At 37.7% G+C, this 18,370-nt stretch overlaps 1 protein-coding gene across 2 annotated transcripts; it reads right to left on the reverse strand.

Moving 5' to 3' along the window:
* Positions 1-6,908: 6,908 nt before the first annotated feature.
* On the reverse strand, positions 6,909-18,342 carry LOC120526223 (proline/serine-rich coiled-coil protein 1-like). Of its 2 annotated transcripts, none has more exons than XM_039749274.1 (7): positions 18,083-18,342; positions 15,734-15,776; positions 14,414-14,471; positions 13,502-14,258; positions 12,770-13,040; positions 12,482-12,539; positions 6,909-8,520 (listed from the first exon to the last, which is right to left on the reverse strand). In XM_039749274.1, exons 2-7 carry the CDS (start codon positions 15,750-15,752, stop codon positions 8,517-8,519), a joined length of 1,167 nt encoding a protein of 388 aa, XP_039605208.1. In that variant the 5' UTR covers positions 15,753-15,776; positions 18,083-18,342; the 3' UTR covers positions 6,909-8,516. The 2 variants fall into 2 exon arrangements, with proteins under 2 accessions (XP_039605208.1, XP_039605209.1); XM_039749275.1 differs by having other exon boundaries at positions 15,734-15,791.
* Between the last annotated feature and the right edge of the window lie 28 nt (positions 18,343-18,370).

Genomic DNA, 18,370 nt, shown 5'->3' on the forward strand with positions numbered 1-18,370 from the left:
GGTCAGGACTTTGACTAGGCCACTCCAAAGTCTTCATTTTGTTTTTCTTCAGCCATTCAGAGGTGGATTTGCTGGTGTGTTTTGGGTCATTGTCCTGTTGCAGCACCCAAGATCGCTTCAGCTTGAGTTGACGAACAGATGGCCGGACATTCTCCTTCAGGATTTTTTGGTAGACAGTAGAATTCATGGTTCCATCTATCACAGCAAGCCTTCCAGGTCCTGAAGCAGCAAAACAACCCCAGACCATCACACTACCACCACCATATTTTACTGTTGGTATGATGTTCTTTTTCTGAAATGCTGTGTTCCTTTTACGCCAGATGTAATGGGACATTTGCCTTCCATAAGTCCAACTTTTGTCTCATCAGTCCACAAGGTATTTCCCCAAAAGTCTTGGCAATCATTGAGATGTTTCTTAGCAAAATTGAGACGAGCCCTAATGTTCTTTTTGCTTAACAGTGGTTTGCGTCTTGGAAATCTGCCATGCAGGCCGTTTTGCCCAGTCTCTTTCTTATGGTGGAGTTGTGAACACTGACCTTAATTGAGGCAAGTGAGGCCTGCAGTTCTTTAGACGTTGTCCTGGGGTCTTTTGTGACCTCTCGGATGAGCCGTCTCTGCTCTATTGGGGGTAATTTTGGTCGGCCAGCCACTCCTGGGAAGGTTCACCACTGTTCCATGTTTTTGCCATTTGTGGATAATGGCTCTCACTGTGGTTCGCTGGAGTCCCAAAGCTTTAGAAATGGCTTTATAACCTTTACCAGACTGATAGATCTCAATTACTTCTGTTCTCATTTGTTCGTGAATTTCTTTGGATCTTGGCATGATGTCTAGCTTTTGAGGTGCTTTTGGTCTACTTCTCTGTGTCAGGCAGCTCCTATTGAAGTGATTTCTTGATTGAAACAGGTGTGGCAGTAATCAGGCCTGGGGGTGGCTACGGAAATTGAACTCAGGTGTGATACACCACAGTTAGGTGATTTTTGAATAAGGGGGCAATTACTTTTTCACACAGGGCCATGTAGGTCTGGATTTGTTTTCTCCCTAAATAATAAAAACCATCATTTAAAAACTGCATTTTGTGTTTACTTGTGTTAAATTTGACTAATGGTTAAATGTGTTTGATGATCAGAAACATTTTGTGTGACAAACATGCAAAAGAATAAGAAATCAGGAAGGGGGCAAATAGTTTTTCACACCACTGTATCTCTCTGAGAAAGTCACGTCTCGTCCCTCTTCCCAAGATTTTTTTATTATTATAGTGAGAAGAGACGTCTTTTTGCTGCAGATCATATCACATCATTTCAAAAGGACTCCGTTCTTGGCCATTCAAAAATGAATTATTTTTCATTGGGCAACATGGTGATGCAGTGAGCAGAGGTTAGCACTTCTGTCTCGCAGATAAAGTCAGCTGTCATTTGTGATTTATCGGATCAATGTCACTATTCAAACAGAATTTGAATTTAGTTGAAACTGGTCTTAGTTGACTGATATTTGACTGTAAAACAAAGGTTATTTGTTTTACTTCATTGTGTTATTCCAGACCTGCTATTCAAAGCTGCAGTTTATTATTTTGTTTTTACACTTCACTTCCACTATCAGCCTTTTCCTAATTTGAATGGTTAGATTGTTATTTTCATTAATAAAACTTACAGGCAGACCTTGACAACATAGTGTGTTTTTCTGCACTTTAATATACAATTATAAAAACAAAAGCTTCCCCTGTGTCCATCAGGTATTGTATTGCAGCTGATTCTGTCCTTGTCATTGTTAAACCTGAGATTCAAGCTGTTGTTTAATGCAAAGTTCCTCTTATTAAAGCAATTGGAAATTATCTGTCATAATTCTGATTTCCCTTTTAATACAACGCATTAAAACATCCAAATTTAAGGAACCTGGCCAGCCAGCACACAGTGTCGCACAATTCTGTTTTACATGGCTTCTGGTTTGGCACACAATGCCTAAAACAATGAAGTGTAATTACAAATATCTGGTACACCGTTAATAAAATACTGCTGTACGTGTAAGGAAAAAAAAAAAAAAAATGTGATGATCGTGCTGTTACGGAGGAGTCCACAGGCAACGTGTGGTCAAAGGAGGCATGAAAATAAAAAAAAATAAAAAACTAATAATGATAACATAAAACAAATTTGTCCACTGGTCTGTGCTATAAATAGGTTTTCTGTATGATTCCAATAATTTTGTTGACTAGGGGGCTCTATCGTCATACCAAAGCCTATAGGAGTAACAAGTGAGAAAGCTCGGTCTCCCCTCGACTTCAGCCGAGATCTTGGAACTATAAGGACAAATTGTCCAGATGACCTCCATGCTCTCGGTGCTACATAGGGGTGAAGGAGGTCACAGATGTATTTTGGACCGAGACCATGCAAGGCTTTAAAAAAAACAAACAAGATTTTAAAATCCATGCAACACCTCACCGGTAGCCAGTGGAGAGAGAGGCTAAAATGGGGGAGATGTGATCCTTTTTTTCTCGACCTAATCAAGAATCTCACTGCAGCGTTTTGAACCAGCAGAAGGCACGACAGAGCAGATTTGGGCAGACACACATATAAGGAATTACAATAATCAAGGCGAAATATAAGAAAGGCATGAATGACTGTTTCCAAGTCCTTCTTTGATAGAAAGGATTTTAGTTTAGAAATTTGCCTCAGTTTGTAAAAACTGGACTTTACTACCGTGGAGATTCATTTTTCAAAACTTAGTGAGGATCTGAAGATGACACCCCGGTTTCTGACATCATTATGAATCATTGCTGCCAAGGAGCCTAACTGTGTGCCGATTTCAACTGCATATTCACGAAGCACTTATTGCTTAAGTGACATTCTGATCCTTCATTTTGGTGGTCTCGCTTGTTAAGGTTCCCCACCCTTAATTGCCTATTTCATTCTTAAACAGCTGCATTCACTGTTTTAATGGCTCCTTATTAGCAATAAGATGTAAATGACAAAGCAGCCAGCAGTTCTCCATCTAACTTGTTTCCATTTACATCTCTCTGTGTTCATCATGCACTGTCTGATTTAATAAAACACTTAATAGAAAAATGTGACAGACTGAAAATGATCTGTTTAAGGCTTCAAATCATTTGGATGATATCCTTGGAAAGGAAACAATCTACGATATAAGAACCTTGCATTGCAAACTAACAAGCCATAAAATTAAATAAGGTCTGCAATTGGTAAGAGATTGGTTTCTAAGTAAGCAACTGGTTTGGAATGAAAACCTGCAGCCACTGCGGTTGTACGGGACCGACATTACCCACCTCTGTTGTAGACGTTTACCAAACTCTCACCCCATGTGTGCTAGAAGGGCCCTGACACATTCACATGATGTGGTTTAGTACCAGCTAACCTCTGATGAACACAACACACTTGTTCTTTGGATTTTTATCACAGACATGGTGCCAAATCCGTAACTGTCACCCTATGTCCTTTCTCATTTCCTTGTAGGCATGCACACTCTGTAGTGGTCTTCACAGGATGCCCACTTCTACACCTAGTAGCAACAGTGCTGCATTTCATCGGTTTATGTGCTATATGTGTGACTCTGGCCTGACAAAGAAATGTTTTACTGTTAATTATAGCAGGGTTTCTCAACTTTTTTCAGACCATGGACCCCTTAGAAGGAGAGAAAAAAATTATAGAACCCAACTATAGGGGAAAATCCAAACAAATCATTTATCACAAAATGCATAGAACTCCAGAAAGTAAAAACAACTTTTCAGATTTAGAGCTGCACTGCAGCACATCTTTGCATCGTGCAGGTAACAGTAAAGGTGCCAGAGCGGTTCTTCAGAGCAGAGCCATACGAGAACCACTTTTTTCCCCCCAAAAGACTCCTCCACATGAAGGTTCCAGAAAGAACCACCGATTTATTTTAATCTATTACAGGGTTACATTAAATAACCAAAACTAGATGGTTTAACGTATTTATGAATTACCAAAGAGTAATGATTTTAAGGAGTCTTGCAGAATCCATAAAAGAACACAGCTGATTTTCTTAAACCTGTCCTGCTAGGTATCTTATCATATGTTAAAGGCTTCAGTTTTTTTTCTACATATTACGAAGTTTCATTGTTACATTTGTGGCGAGTATACTCTGAAGTCTCAAAGACATAGCATGACTGCACTTGATAAGAAATTGTACAAGCTCTACTTTGGTTGTAAAATAAGTGATCAAGACAACCTGCGGGCTCCTCACATTTGTTGTGCAACACGCACAGTCAATCTGAGAGCTTGGCTCTGAGGTACTCGGACATCAATTCACTTTGCACCCCTGATGATATGGCAAGACTAGAAGGATCACATAATGAACCGCTATTTATGCCTAATCAATGTTTCTGGCTTCTCTACTAAAAATATAAAAATCCATTTAATACCCCAGTCTACCTTCTGCCATCAGACCAGTGTCACATAATGACAATTTGCCAGTACCAAAGCCACCAGAGACATGGCTGAGCTGAGACAAACAAAGATCCCATAGTGCAAGCCAAAAACAACAGGGATCATAGCTGTTGAACCATTTATGTTAGGTGAGCCTCATCGGATAACATTGTCAGATTCAAATGAGCTGGTGAGGTTTGTCAAAAGCAGAACTATTTGGCTCAAGACTACAAGGATGAAGCTTGCCATCTTCAGGATCTGTTTATTCTGAGCCACCAAGAGGATCTAACAAATTTCTTTGCACAGGTTTCTGTACTGACATTGCTGGGCTGTGAGCATGACCTACAACAATGGTGTCTTTTTATTGCTTCATCACTGCTAAGCAGGAAAGCTGTAACACAGCGGCCACCCTTCAATGCCCACTGACTATGCTGTACACATGAAAGAAACCTATAAAAACATTTGAACTGGTGTGGAAACATTTAGAGGTCTATTCAAAATGAAAGAGATTTCAAAAAATGATTTTAAACAAACTGTATAAGACAGAAACATTCCACACATCACTGGATAGAGGAAAGTTCAAAGTTTAAAAATTCAACTTCAAGAAGATTTGATTGCAAGATGGCACCCTGCCTCATTTCCAGTTGGAGGTCCGGCGTTACCTGAACGGCACCATTACAGGACGGTGGATTGGAAGAGGTGGATAACAAGATCTTGCTCATCATTTATGGCCTCTCAGGTCTCCAGACCTTACTTACCCCCTGCGATTTTTATCTATGGGGGTACATTAAAGAGAGAGTGTGTTGCACCTATGCCCACCAATCTTCAAGATTTGTGACATCGAATTGAGGAAGCTGTGAATTTAGTAACTCAGGACCAGTTGACTCGTGTGTGGCAAGAAATGGCCTACTGTTTAGATGTTTGTCGCGCTACACATGGTGCTCATGTTGAGTGCATGCAACCTCAAGGACCATAGGACCAAACTTTCCTCTATCCAGTGATGTGCAGAATGTGTTTCTCTGTCTTCTACAGTTTGTTTGAAAAACATTTTTGAAGTCTGCCCTTTCATTTTGAATAGCCCTGTACTGTGCGCCAACAACAGCTGGAATATCTGTGATGATCTAAAAGTAGTGGTAGAAATGCAGCTTAGCTATCCCACGTCTTGCTGTTCTATTTGCAAATGGGACAGCCATGCTAAAGGCTCTCATTGCATTAAAAACAGCTGGTTGCTCAAGAACCATTTGGTTCCAGGGCAGAAATATGTGCCACATAAAACACTTATCAACCCTGCAAATTGGTTTTCCTCCTCTTCATATAAAACTTGCACTAATTAAAACATTTGTGAAGGCACTGTGCAAGGTAGGTTAAGGATTTCAATATTTGAGATTTCTACAAATAACTGATGCCAAGATTAAGAAAGGCACTATGATTCATAAATCAGATACATCATCAGTGACAAGCGATTTGAAGATCTGGTAGTGAGGCTGGCGGAAATCACATAGAAACCATTCAATGATGTTGTTGAGAATTTTATAGACAAATGCGGAGCTAAAGTACGTCCAACTGGTTGACAACCTACTTCAAGCATAGAAAACCACAAAGTGTAACCTGTTGCTAAAGATTGATTTTCTTCCATTACACGGGGACTCCTTCCCAGCTAATCTTGGTGCAGTCACTAATGAACATGGTGAAAGATCTCACCAGGACATTGCAAGGATTGAAGAGCTGGATCAGGGTAACCTCAGTCCTTCAATACTGGTCAACTATTGTTAAACACTGAAATGAGAAGCATCAGATGCTGAATACATAATGAAAATCAGCAGCAAAACATTTTTAGCTCAGTTGAACTAATGTAATGTGTCAGAATCATTAAGTTATTAAACACGTTACATTTAATAAAAGTTCATTTACCGTTTCTCCCAATTCCTACTTGATACAGTCAATGTTAAATTTTATTTGTGTGTCCTGGTTAAAGCAGTGTATCATAATCACCAAAGTTTTTCAGGAAGCAAAACTTTTGAGGAAGGAAAAAAATATATATTGTCCAGTATAATCTGGGACAGCACTGGGAATGGGACTTTTCAAGCATGTTTTCACATAACGAGTGAAAAACTCAACCCTTGATAAAGTATACTTTTTTCCAGTGTGTGCAAAATATGGTCTAAAACTCTAAGCAGATTCAAAACTGTGCATCCCATAACAAACTTCTCTGACTCAGACTATCACACAAAATGTACCCTTGTCAAGATTGTAAATGTGAGCAATGTCACCAGGATTCGCTTCATTTGGTCATGCTGTATATGTCAGGTATGTTCTCTACTCAAACCTTATTGGAATAAAATCTTATCAGACAGCATTGGGATCACAATAAACCCCAATCTTCTAACAGCGGACATCATTTCTTAGTGTACTTAGCATTCTGCGGGCAAACTATCTGTCTTGCTTGTCCTATTTTACTTAATATTATGAAATAATAAATTCATTTTCAGGAACATATATGTCATACATACTAAATTACAAAGAACAAAGTATTTTATTACATGACAGGCATTTATCAATGTTCTCCTCAATTAACTGAAAATGTTGAACTATTGCTAGCCTTTTGGCTATCTCAGTTTCTTAGGGTTAGTAATTATAATTTGTTTTTTCTTTTTCTGCCCTTTAGCTTTATATCTGATACAGTACTACATGTCTTATTGAACTATAACTTATTCTCTGTAATAAAATCCTAAAACAAAAAAGAAATACCTTTGTAGCTCTTTCCAACTTCACCAAATCTTTTGATCAGGCCATGCAGATCCAACAGATCCCAGTTGCGAACAGCAAAACATCAAAGTTAGTTTTTGTTTTTAACATGAAAAGCCACCACAAACCCACACCAAAATGTCATCTCTTTGACTGGAAGCCAGACGCTAATTTCCTTCTGTCCTACAGGTTTACATACTTTTTCCAACTCTGACCTTGAGTATTCAGACAATATGTTTAACAGAGATACAACATTGTACAGTTTTGTTTATCTAATATTATGACTTAGGTCAGATCAAACTTTAGAATCCATTCATACAGTAATCCAGAATATTCCATTGGGTTCACAAACATATTTCACAACTGTAGCTCTGGCCAGCGCAGCTATAACCAGGCTGAAGGGTAAGGTATCTTCTATATAGTCATTGTATATTGACATTGGCCAACAGTAAATGACAACATTACTTTACCACTTATAATTGTGATGATACAATATTGGCTGTCATAAAATATTAAATGCCAAGCTGATGCGCAAAGAAATGTGTGATCATCTGACTTCAAGGCATTCCATACCACAGTCAACTATTATGATGCTCAACTGGGCTGAATGTGCCTACTCTTTGGACCTGCCAGGCTAGTTTCTTGATCATCCACTGCTAACAGCTGAGTATCCCCCTTGTTGGGGGAAAAAATGGCATAAGGAAGTTTTGTTCTGATGTGTTGACATTTTTTTTTGGTGCTTTTAGTCTACCAGTTTCCCCTAAAATTATACTGTACAACAAGCAATATTGTCAGAACAGAATAAACTTAAACTATGTTCAATGGCTGCCAGAGCCAAAAATAAAAAAGTGGCATGACAACTTACTATGCCGTGATGAACCTTACCTGAAAAAAGCAATCCATCCAAATGTAGCCATTTTAGTAGGGAAAAAAAGAACACTGAATATGAACATTCTGGCTACAGTTCTCTCTCGTTTCTGTTAAACCTTTTTAGATGTTGAATTTAACCCAACTGAATACAAAATAGAGCATGAGGGACACCCCAAAAAAACTTATTTTTGTCTAAATGGCAACTTGAAACTAACATTGCTCTTAATCTTTGAATTCACATATTGATGGATATAATGCCACATATTTTGTAAATTATCCATCTGAACGATCAATGAGAGCTACCTTATAGTCTCTAAAATTTTTTATAAAATCTTTACTTCAAGCAGGTTGTTGTCCTTTCAGCCCCTACTGTTGTCCAACAGTGTCTTTTTTTTCTTTTCATAAAAAAAGATCTCTGTAAACTCAACTGAATATTGTAAGTGCTCAAGGAGAGTTTTCAAATGTTGATTGTCTCATATACAAGAGTTTAGGCCAAGATTCTGTGAATCACCTGAAAAGAAAAAAACAAATTACTGCAAGAGCACGGACAGCAAGAGTAGGTCTGATGATCACTGTACAGCAGAATAGTTCAAGTTAAAACAAGCACTAGAACATGTGCAAACACATTTTGTCACAGATCTCAAGACCTACAACTTACAATAAAGACATGTCAAATTTAACCAAGACATTTGCAAAACTACTTAGAAGTTTCATTATAAAAGTATTAATATAACATCATATTAAAACCAATATAACAATATTTGAATGCCTTTCTTTATTTATGTAAATTCAAACATATGGGTTATTATGATAGTAGCAAAAGGTTTCAGATACAACCATTTAGCTTTCTTTAAAAGTACTAGGGGGCTCTGCCCCCTGCTCACTTCGCTTGCTAAACCCCGGGCGGGCGCTACACACTAGCCACTCGCGTATGGGTAAGTGGATGTACAATTTAAACAGATTGTTATTTTCATGGGAATTGTTACATATGCATAATAGAACTATTTTACATTACAGCAAGTAATTAACCATAGTAAAAAATAGTAAAACATAATAAATTGAAAGAAGATTATGTTTCATGTTGCGTTATATATTTTTGTTCTGTTTGGTTTTGAAGTTAACACTCAGAATACTTTTTAAACTTAAAACTTTTATTGTAAAACTTCAGTAAAAACTTTTTTTTTAATTAACATTTCGTCATTATTGAATTTTGATTCCATGTTTGGATTTACATCGTGACAACGCAACGTATAACTGCCCGTAAGTGAATATCGTTTATTTCCCTCTAATAAATAAACTGACTTTTTCAAATGTTTGTCCCTGTGAATTGTCATTGCAAAAGCTATTCTAATGGGAAACTGTAAAGGTTTTAATACGAATGGCATATCAAGATCTCCTTTGGTGTCTAATGTTATCCGTGGAAGATACCACAGTAGTATCTACATTACCTTTCTTGTCGCCTGTTAAATTTTACATGTCAGAATTGTTTGACTAATTTTCAATACAACTAATCTTGTCCTACTGCATAGCCGATCACTCAGACATAAATTGCACAATAACATTACAATACATCCTTCTTTCAACAGTAATTCGGCCGGTGGTGTTAACGGTTGTAGATATTCTTTGTGATATTGTAAACTGATGTTTTCATCTTCTGCATCATCGCCACCAACTGTTTCAGCATAGTCTATTGATATGCATTTAACCAATTTGCTGTGTAACCAATCAACATTTTTTGCATTAATTTGTTTGACTTCATCATTTCTCTGTGCTAGGATTACCCGTGTACTCATTTTTACTGTTGATAACCCTTCATGATGAAATTCTTCAATAAGATTTGGACATAAGTCTTCGTTAATTGGGATCTTAAAATGATGAAAACAAAAATGTTTTCCAGAATGAAGGTGCTTTTCTGGCAGCATGACTGCAGAATGGGACTGGAAACTTCAAGTCTGCTAGCTCAGTGCCTGCCACTAGCCTTTCCACACATAGTCTTTGACCCAGTGCATTCCCAAGACAACCATCTTTGAAATTAACAGGGGTTCGCATTTTCATACGATATGACTGATCCAGTACATTTCCTAGATTAATAATGTTTACATTTAAAAAGGGAACCTGTGCAAAAGATGAGTCAGTACAAATTCATATATAAATCAATTGGCGCGTCTAAATGGAGCATAGATTGGTGTAAGTGCCCTTAAGATGTATCTATAAACCACAGAATTCAATGTGCGACTGCCGTTAGCAGTTCCATCATCAATGAAGATAAGCGTGCTAGGACCTGTGGCAGCCACACATAACCAAGCCATAATGCCCCCAACTGCCATGTTTAAAAGATGAGGTGGTCTGCTTTAAATCTTGGCCAGTTCCTTTTCATCTCCACACTTGCCATTATTCTGACACAGGTTCATCTTTGACTCGTCTGTCCACAGGGCATTTTTCTATAATTCTGCAGTCTCTTTTAAGTACTTTTTTGCAAACTGTAATCTGGCCATCCTGTTTTTGTAGCTAACTAGTGGTTTGCATCTTGCAGTATGGCCTATCTTCTGTTCATGAAGTCTTCTGTGGATAGTCGTCTCTGACATGTCCACATCTGCCTCCTGGAGACTGTTTCTGAATTGCCATACAGGTGTTTGGAGCTTTTTCTTTACTATAGTGTGAGTTTTTCTGTCATCAACAGTGGAGGGCTTCCTTGGCCTACCAGTCACTTTGCAATTACTGAACTCACCAGTGCATTCTTTGTTCTTAACAATATTTCAAACAGTTTAGGTCACCTAAGGTTTTACTGATGTCTCTAATGGTTTTAATCTTGTTTTTCAGGGTCATAATGGCTTCTTTGATTTTCATTGGCACAGCTCTTGTCCTCATGTTGAATAATGGCAACTACACAGTCCAAAGGTAGTCTGTTGGTAGAAGCAAGCTAAGGTATCTTATGACTGCACTAATCAAGCAATAAAACACACCTGAATAATCACCAACATCTGTGACGCCAATTGTCCCAAACATTATGGTCCCCCGAAATGGGGGGACCATATATAAAAAGAGTTGTAATTTCTACATGGTGTGACTAAAATTTATGTCATTTTGCTTGACTTTTCACTACATTCATAATGACTAACATGGTACAACACCCTAGTACTGCAAATACCCTTAAAGTCTGCAATGTGCACTTTAGTCATGATGTCTGAATAGTTTGATTTGTAATTTTAAACTGTGTAGCAGAGGGGTAAATCAAGGAAAAAAGTGTCTGTAAGAGCCAATCTTAGAAAGTTGAAGTTTCGAGTTAAACTCATATTAATGTTTGCTTAATTTGAACAGAACATACACTTCTTTCATAGTCATAGCATATGGTATAGTCTTTTCCCCCTATAAGTTAGCAAGAGATAGAACCTTCTTACTATAACTGAGAAACAGTGTGATAATAAGCTTAGTTGTGATAAAAACAGATCCCAGTAAAGAGGGACTTGAAAGACCCATTTTCTACTCAGAGATGGGATAAGCATACAGTTTTCTGACTGTTTTGAAATGGTTCAGAAATGTTAAGTAAATAGTAACAATTTGAGATGTAACAAGATTTAAGCTTTGAACTTTTCTTAACATTAAGTTTTCCTTTTTTGCTATTTTAATTCTCTCTTTTGTGTGAACTGTTTTACTTTGAAACTTAACTAAACTTTTAAAAACGAAGACATTTTGTCTGTGGAATCATTTCTGCGCATCAGGCTTTTGTTGAATCCCATTTTTTTGAGTTGAAGCTGCTGAACTTTAGTAATTTTGGGAAAACGCAGCTACAGTGTCTTTGTTCCAAACATTATTGAGTATATACACTGTGTGTAGTGAAAATTCAAGCAAGATTACACCTTTTATTGGCTAACTAAAAAGATTACAATATGCAAGCTTTCGAGGCAACTCAGGCCCCTTCTTCAGGACAATTATGTTTTTCTTCATCTGTTACAAATTTCATAGTTGAATATTGACAGATTAAAATAGAAAAGGTTTTGTTATCCTCACACAAATCTCTCTATTATAAAAAAAAAAAAATCTTGGAAGGAGATGATACATGATTTTCTCTGAGACACAACATCCCACGAGACAAGGACAGCTGTAGGCTTTTAAATGATCGACACAATGAGCGCCAAGCAGAACACGCAGGTCAGTAGCAAGACAGCAGCTGATCCGACTCCATATCCTTAGCATTAGTTCAGCCCCGCCTTCACAACGCGACCAGCAGAAATGTGAAGTGGCTGGTGCGCAGTGCACCCCGTGGGGGTGGGGGGGGAATAAAGGGGGTGGTCGAGCGAAGCGAGCAGGGGAATAGCCCCCTAGTTTTTCTTAAAATTAAAGATGTCCTTTGCCTTTAATTGAAAACATATTACAAGTAGATTATAAAACACCACTAGCTAAATGCAGCAGGCAAAAGAGCTACAAAAAGAGGCAGCCTCTCTTTACTGTGACAAGCAAGAGGCCATACTGACCTTTGTGCAATATGTGTTACTTTCTTAGGTGCAATGATACGGCTTCTGCTTGAAGGCCCTGGAAGAGAAGAGTATGTTGAGAATAAAAGTGAACACTAAAACCTGCTTTAAAAAAAGAAAATCCTCCAAACCCTGGAAACGTACACCTATAAACTTTGAATCTCACTCCAAAAGAAATGTTATGAAAAGACTGCACCAGAGAAGTCTATGCTATACCATATTGCTGCATTTCAGATTCTCACTGGTGACTCTCAGACAAAGTGATGCTGGTCAGTTAACTTTTCTCACCTTGCAGCACATCCGTGGGCTTGCCAGCTCTGTTCTCCCTTGACACTCCTCTACCACGTCCCTTTCCCGGGAGCTGCACTTGATTCCCTCTGGCTGTGGTTACTGGTTGGCTCTCCACAGGCGGCTTGGGTGCTGTAGTCCGGGGTGGCAGTCTGCTCATAGAAGTGAGAACGGGGATGCCCGTCCTTCTGGCTTGCAGACTAGGTGGATGAACCGCTCCCACAGTGGTGTTCCTGGGCTGTATTGGATGGGATTTCAGTGTCTTTGTGATCTACAGAAGTAAAGATTGTTAAGACTAAAATGTGACTATGCTCAGGATAAAATGGGTTTAGAAAAAGTATGGAAGTTGAAAACGTTTATTGGATATTGATGAATTCTGGCTGGGTTGTAGGGGATCAAATACTTATTTCTCTCAATGACATGCAAATCAATTTATAACTTTCATGTAATTTGTTTTTTCTGGATTTTTGGTTGATATTCTGTCTCTCTCCAGTAAAATGAAACTACCATAAAAATTAGAGAATGTTCATTACTTTGTAAGTGAGCATACATACAAATTCAGCAGGGGATCAAATACTTATTTCCCCCACTATAAATGGTGAAATCTGGGGGGGTCCTTAAAAAAAGTTAAATCAGCCTTAAATCTTGACAGAATTAAGTTTGATAATTTGCTAATCATCTGCATATGGGCAATGTACACTAAGCAATCAGAATGAGAATGATTTTACATACCTCCCTAGCAGCTTGATGCTGGCTTGGTTTTGCAGGTTGAGCTGCTTTTTTCTCCTGCTGTCTTGAAATATCATTTGATGGCAGTTGATTAAGCGTTAACCTGTTGGTGGACATGTCTCTGCTTCCTGACACCTGGCCTAACCCAACCTGATCTCTAACCATTTGAACTGGTCTGTAGTCTTGCACTGGTTCAACTTGTGGAGCAGATGTCTTCTCAAGGGTTTGTGGGGACATGTTCAAACATGTGGATGGTGGTAAGCAAGCTGGAGTTAATTCCGTTTTTCTTAACAGGGTTTTGCTATCAGGAGAAGACACTTCAGGAGTGCACAAGGAAGACATCTTACAAGTTTCATCTTTAATTCTGACATTTTCGCTGTTGTGCACAGAAATACCGTCTGTAATACAAGTAGAGCAGTCGATCTCCTTGTCAATTGTTGGAAGCAAAGCCTTGACTGGGCTGTCTGTTACTAGAAATGTCTTCCGGCGAGGACTTGGCTTATTCTCCTGGTTTTCCTTGAAAGCAACTCGCTTTACTTTAGGGCTGTCCTGCAGCACTACTTTCTCTAACTGCCGAGCCAAGAGGTTAGCTTCCCTAGAAATCTCCTCTAGCTTCTCAGCACTAAGAGGGCTCCACCTCAGGAGGGGCTCTTTGGAGTGTATCTGCACATTAAGGTCAATATTCTTGGCCACACCTCTCTCAGGGGCAATATAGATCACCTCCTCATCATCCTCGTCGTTGTCATCTGCTACCACCCGACTGCAACAAAAAGGAGTCATAATTCAACATTTACATGCAATGCATAAGGGAACAGAAAGCTCTGGAATCAGAAGGCAGGAACAACCCATACAGCTTGCTGACATTAAGTTGTACATAGCCAAGAATGAAGAATGTAATGTTGGAGAAGACATTACCTGTTTGAGGGAGAATTGTCTACAAGATCCAATGTTTCTTCTGTTATTAATGAAAAACCTACAAATAAAATATTTTAAGATTTTCAATTATAGTACAGGCTGAAGTCTACTACAGTTACACCCTAAATACTGTATGCAGTACCTCCCCTGCTTCTGAATAGGGGAATGTTACTACCTTTTCATTCATAAAAAATCCATCAAAACAAGAGCACTTTTATTTGGTTGCAAATATTAAATTGTATGATTATACAGTATTCCATGTAGAATGTTTCTTTGCTAGCATACAGTGACTATATAATTGCTCTCTCCTATACTGCTACAATTAGAAATCATCATATCTTTAAATGGAATTTTATTGCTATTGTTTAACACCAACGTCAAAGTCAAATCTATAGTCAATACACATTTGTAATTTAAATAAGAAATGTATAGAATTTACATTTCTGCAGGTATTCACCTCCTTTAGCCTGAAACATTTTTAACAGGCTATGGGGTCTTAAGTCACATATATCTTTAACTGCTCACACCTGTGTGCTGTGAGGGTGTTTGCCATGAATGTATGATAAATGCACTGCTGTATAAGGTAACAAATATTTGGATACTTAAGTGGCAAACAAAAAAAAAAAAAAAATCATCACGAAAATTAAGAGACATTCAAAGCACATCTAGAAGACTGAAATGTAAAGAATTCATGATGGGTGGGTATAAAACCAATCTAAACTTTAGTAGTCTCTGATAAACAGGGAAGTTAGTGAACAACTATGAATGGGGCATTTTCCATACAAAAGCACTAGTCAAAGTGGCCACTGATGGTCCTGTAGCAGCTGAAGGAGAATTTCATGGCTAAAACAGAGAAAATCCAGTGTAAAAAATGATTGTTTTGACAAATATGGGCTTTATGGGGCTATGGCCAAAAAGAATGATTGGATTATGATATGTAAATCATTTGGGGGTACATAAAACAAAGAAGAAGAGGATTCTCATTAACTAAATTGTCATTTCTAATCAGTTCTATAATCACTCTTTTTTAGTGAACAGCTTTGTAAGTAAGGTGGTGTTAAAACCTGCAATGGAGATTGCTTTTCTGCATCTAAATTGTGGATATGTACAGAAAAAAACATGGTTGCAGCAAAGTAGAGAAAATTTCAGGCTGAAAATACGCTAGTGATGTCTATGTAGCTTGAGACTTTGGTTGAGGTTTAACTTTCAGTATGTTGAGGCTTCCAGGTGAGAACTCAGCTATCAGATTTCTTGTGTGATATTTTATATTGTAGCAAATGTTTCACCAATAGGATTCCAAAACTCAGCCGGCTCCCTTACCTTCATCAAACAGCTCCATGGGTGCTTTTCTTGAGTCGAAACGCTAATAAAAAAAAGACTTTCAATCAGGAAAAAACAAAACAAGAATATAAGAAGTATATAAGATACTGTAATTAAGTTTCTTAATTACACATACTGCATCTAATAGCAAATAACTAAAATTTCATGCAGCATTTCAGTTTTTAACAATTTAGATTGCAGACATGAGCAAAGTTTTATTGAAGTGGAATTTGAGTGGAAAGCTTACACCACTTACACCATACTGATAGAACTGGTTTTGTGTGAAAACCTCACAGGTACAAAAGTCACTGCAATCTGCCGGCATAATTCAATTCAATGTATTGCCTCTATGCCTTACAGATAAATTAAAAGTAAAGTGACAATAAAGCATTCGGCAAAATGGGAACACAGAGAACAACTGCAATAATAATGTTTCAGTATCAATGAAATATGAATAAACAGTACATATCGGATTAAGTTGTGCAGGTGTGTAGCTAATGGCGTCTGAGTCAAGCTTCAAGTAGACAATGGAAAGTTAAGACATTAATAGCCTATGGGTAAAAACTGTTTGCCAATCAGGTAGTAGTCAATCATCAACAATTAAAATTTTTTAAATATGTAGCTCATTTTATAAATATTTCTGTGCATACATATTTGTGTGAATATGTGCATCATCTATGCCTGCAGCACACATTTGTATATATTTATTTTTATAGTTCACTCAGAAAAAGAGAAAAAAATGATACTACAGTATTTCAAAGTTAAACACGTTCTTGGCAAAAACGTTTAAAGTCATATATTATTGCTAGCAGAACTATGGAACACATAGTTTGATTTTTTTTCTCCTCCTTATCGTAGGCTTAATTTTACAGTATACAATGCTTTACTAAATGCATACAACACTGAGCAAGGCAAATTTGTCATCTAGAATTATGACAGTTCACTACAAAATATTACTGTATTACTAAAAACCAAATCCTGTATACATTTTAGACACTTAATTTACACAGACACACTTGCAAATATGGATTTAGTGTAAGGCTGCAAAGGAAAAAAAAAGATTGTTATGTCTACGCTGAAATGTACAGAGTGTTAAGGACACAACGTTTCAACGGTATAGCCATCGGATGTGCAAAATTTGCACATATATATGGATATTAAAAGTCTACATGCTTAAAGCCTTTGCGCAAAGCATTTAATGACTTTTTAATTTATTTCCCAAGATATTGCAGCTTACAATATCATAACAGATTAAAAAAGTTTGACGTGATTTGTCATAATTTTAGTCTTCATACCAACAAAAACTGAAATTTCAACACAAGCGCGTAGACTTTTAATATCTGTGTGTTTATTATATTTAGTGTATAAACACACACACAAACTATTAACATATAATAAAGATATTGCCATATTCATCCACTTATGTAACCCTCATAATCCAGTAACAGACTGTTCTGCACGATTTAACACAAGGCTGGAACAAACTCTGGATCGCGAGGCACCATGGCGTACAGTACACACATTTACCGGGGGTTGAATTAGAATCGACAATTAGTCTAACACTAACTGATGCTCCACCGTAACCCCTCTTCAAGCAAGTACGTGTATGTGTATACAATTGTATACTATTGACATACAGTTACATAAACGTGTTAGTCCACTTAATCTTATAAATAGGTAAGCATTACATCGTGAAGAATACAAAGAACGGACGCGAGGCTCCCAAGTCAAGAACAGTGTGATAAGATATAACGTACGTTTAAAAACACTCTGAGAGACATGGAGTCAACAGGCCTAATGAGCCAGATGTGACGGTCAATCCCGGCTTTCTAGAAAGTGTCCTAATTTATTATGAGAACAGAAAGAGATAAGATTAATTCTCACGATAAACACAAATGGCACTAACAACAAAGCCAAAAAAAACCTCAAACAAAACATGTGGGTGTGACTGATATGACTTAGACCAATAATAAAAGACCCAAAGGTTTACCTCAGGCCGTGATTGGTCAATCCGTAATCAATATTATAATATTTATTAAAATAGTAATAAACCGATTGATTACACATGGTAGATGAAACTATTAAAATGCCAACTGATGGCATTCGCGAAAAACAAGTACATAAATAAAATATGTCTGTAGTACTAGGGTGTTGTACCGTGTTAAGTTATTATGGATGTAGTGAGATGTCAAGCAAAAAAGGGGCCCGAGTTGCCTCAAAAGCTTGCATATTTAAATTTTTTTAGTTAGCCAATAAAAGGTGTAATTTCGCTTGACTTCTCACTACATAAATAAAATATAAAAACTGAAAAACAGTACACCGATAGTGCCTCTAATCGATATAACTAACCTGAATTAAAACACAGAAGGGCTATGATCTCCAATGCAAGCCGCAGCTTTGTTATGTTTTATCAGTTTCCTGTTATTTGCGCGTTGTACCAGCAGTCCTACGCCGTTTAGTACTCCACTCAGACGTAGCATTCGCAAAACGCAGTGGTCACCCTCAAACCCACGAGTGGGGAATTCAACCCACGACTCGCGGAGTATTCAAAACAGCCGCCGGTGATGCTCACTTCGTCAGCGGATTGGGCGGTTTGAGCAAAACATGAATTGTGATTGGACGGCGGAGTTTAACTGC

Source organism: Polypterus senegalus, chromosome 3, assembly GCF_016835505.1.
Source record: "Polypterus senegalus isolate Bchr_013 chromosome 3, ASM1683550v1, whole genome shotgun sequence".
Classification (NCBI taxonomy): domain Eukaryota; kingdom Metazoa; phylum Chordata; class Cladistia; order Polypteriformes; family Polypteridae; genus Polypterus; species Polypterus senegalus.

Excerpts from the sequence above, each read along its gene's own strand:
- LOC120526223 (XM_039749274.1), bottom strand. Across the intron at positions 13,041-13,501 it reads AGCATCAAGCTGCTAGGGAG|ATCACAAAGACACTGAAATC; the intron begins GTATGTAAAATC and ends TTACTTCTGTAG. Across the intron at positions 12,540-12,769 it reads GCCCACGGATGTGCTGCAAG|GGCCTTCAAGCAGAAGCCGT; the intron begins GTGAGAAAAGTT and ends CTTCTCTTCCAG.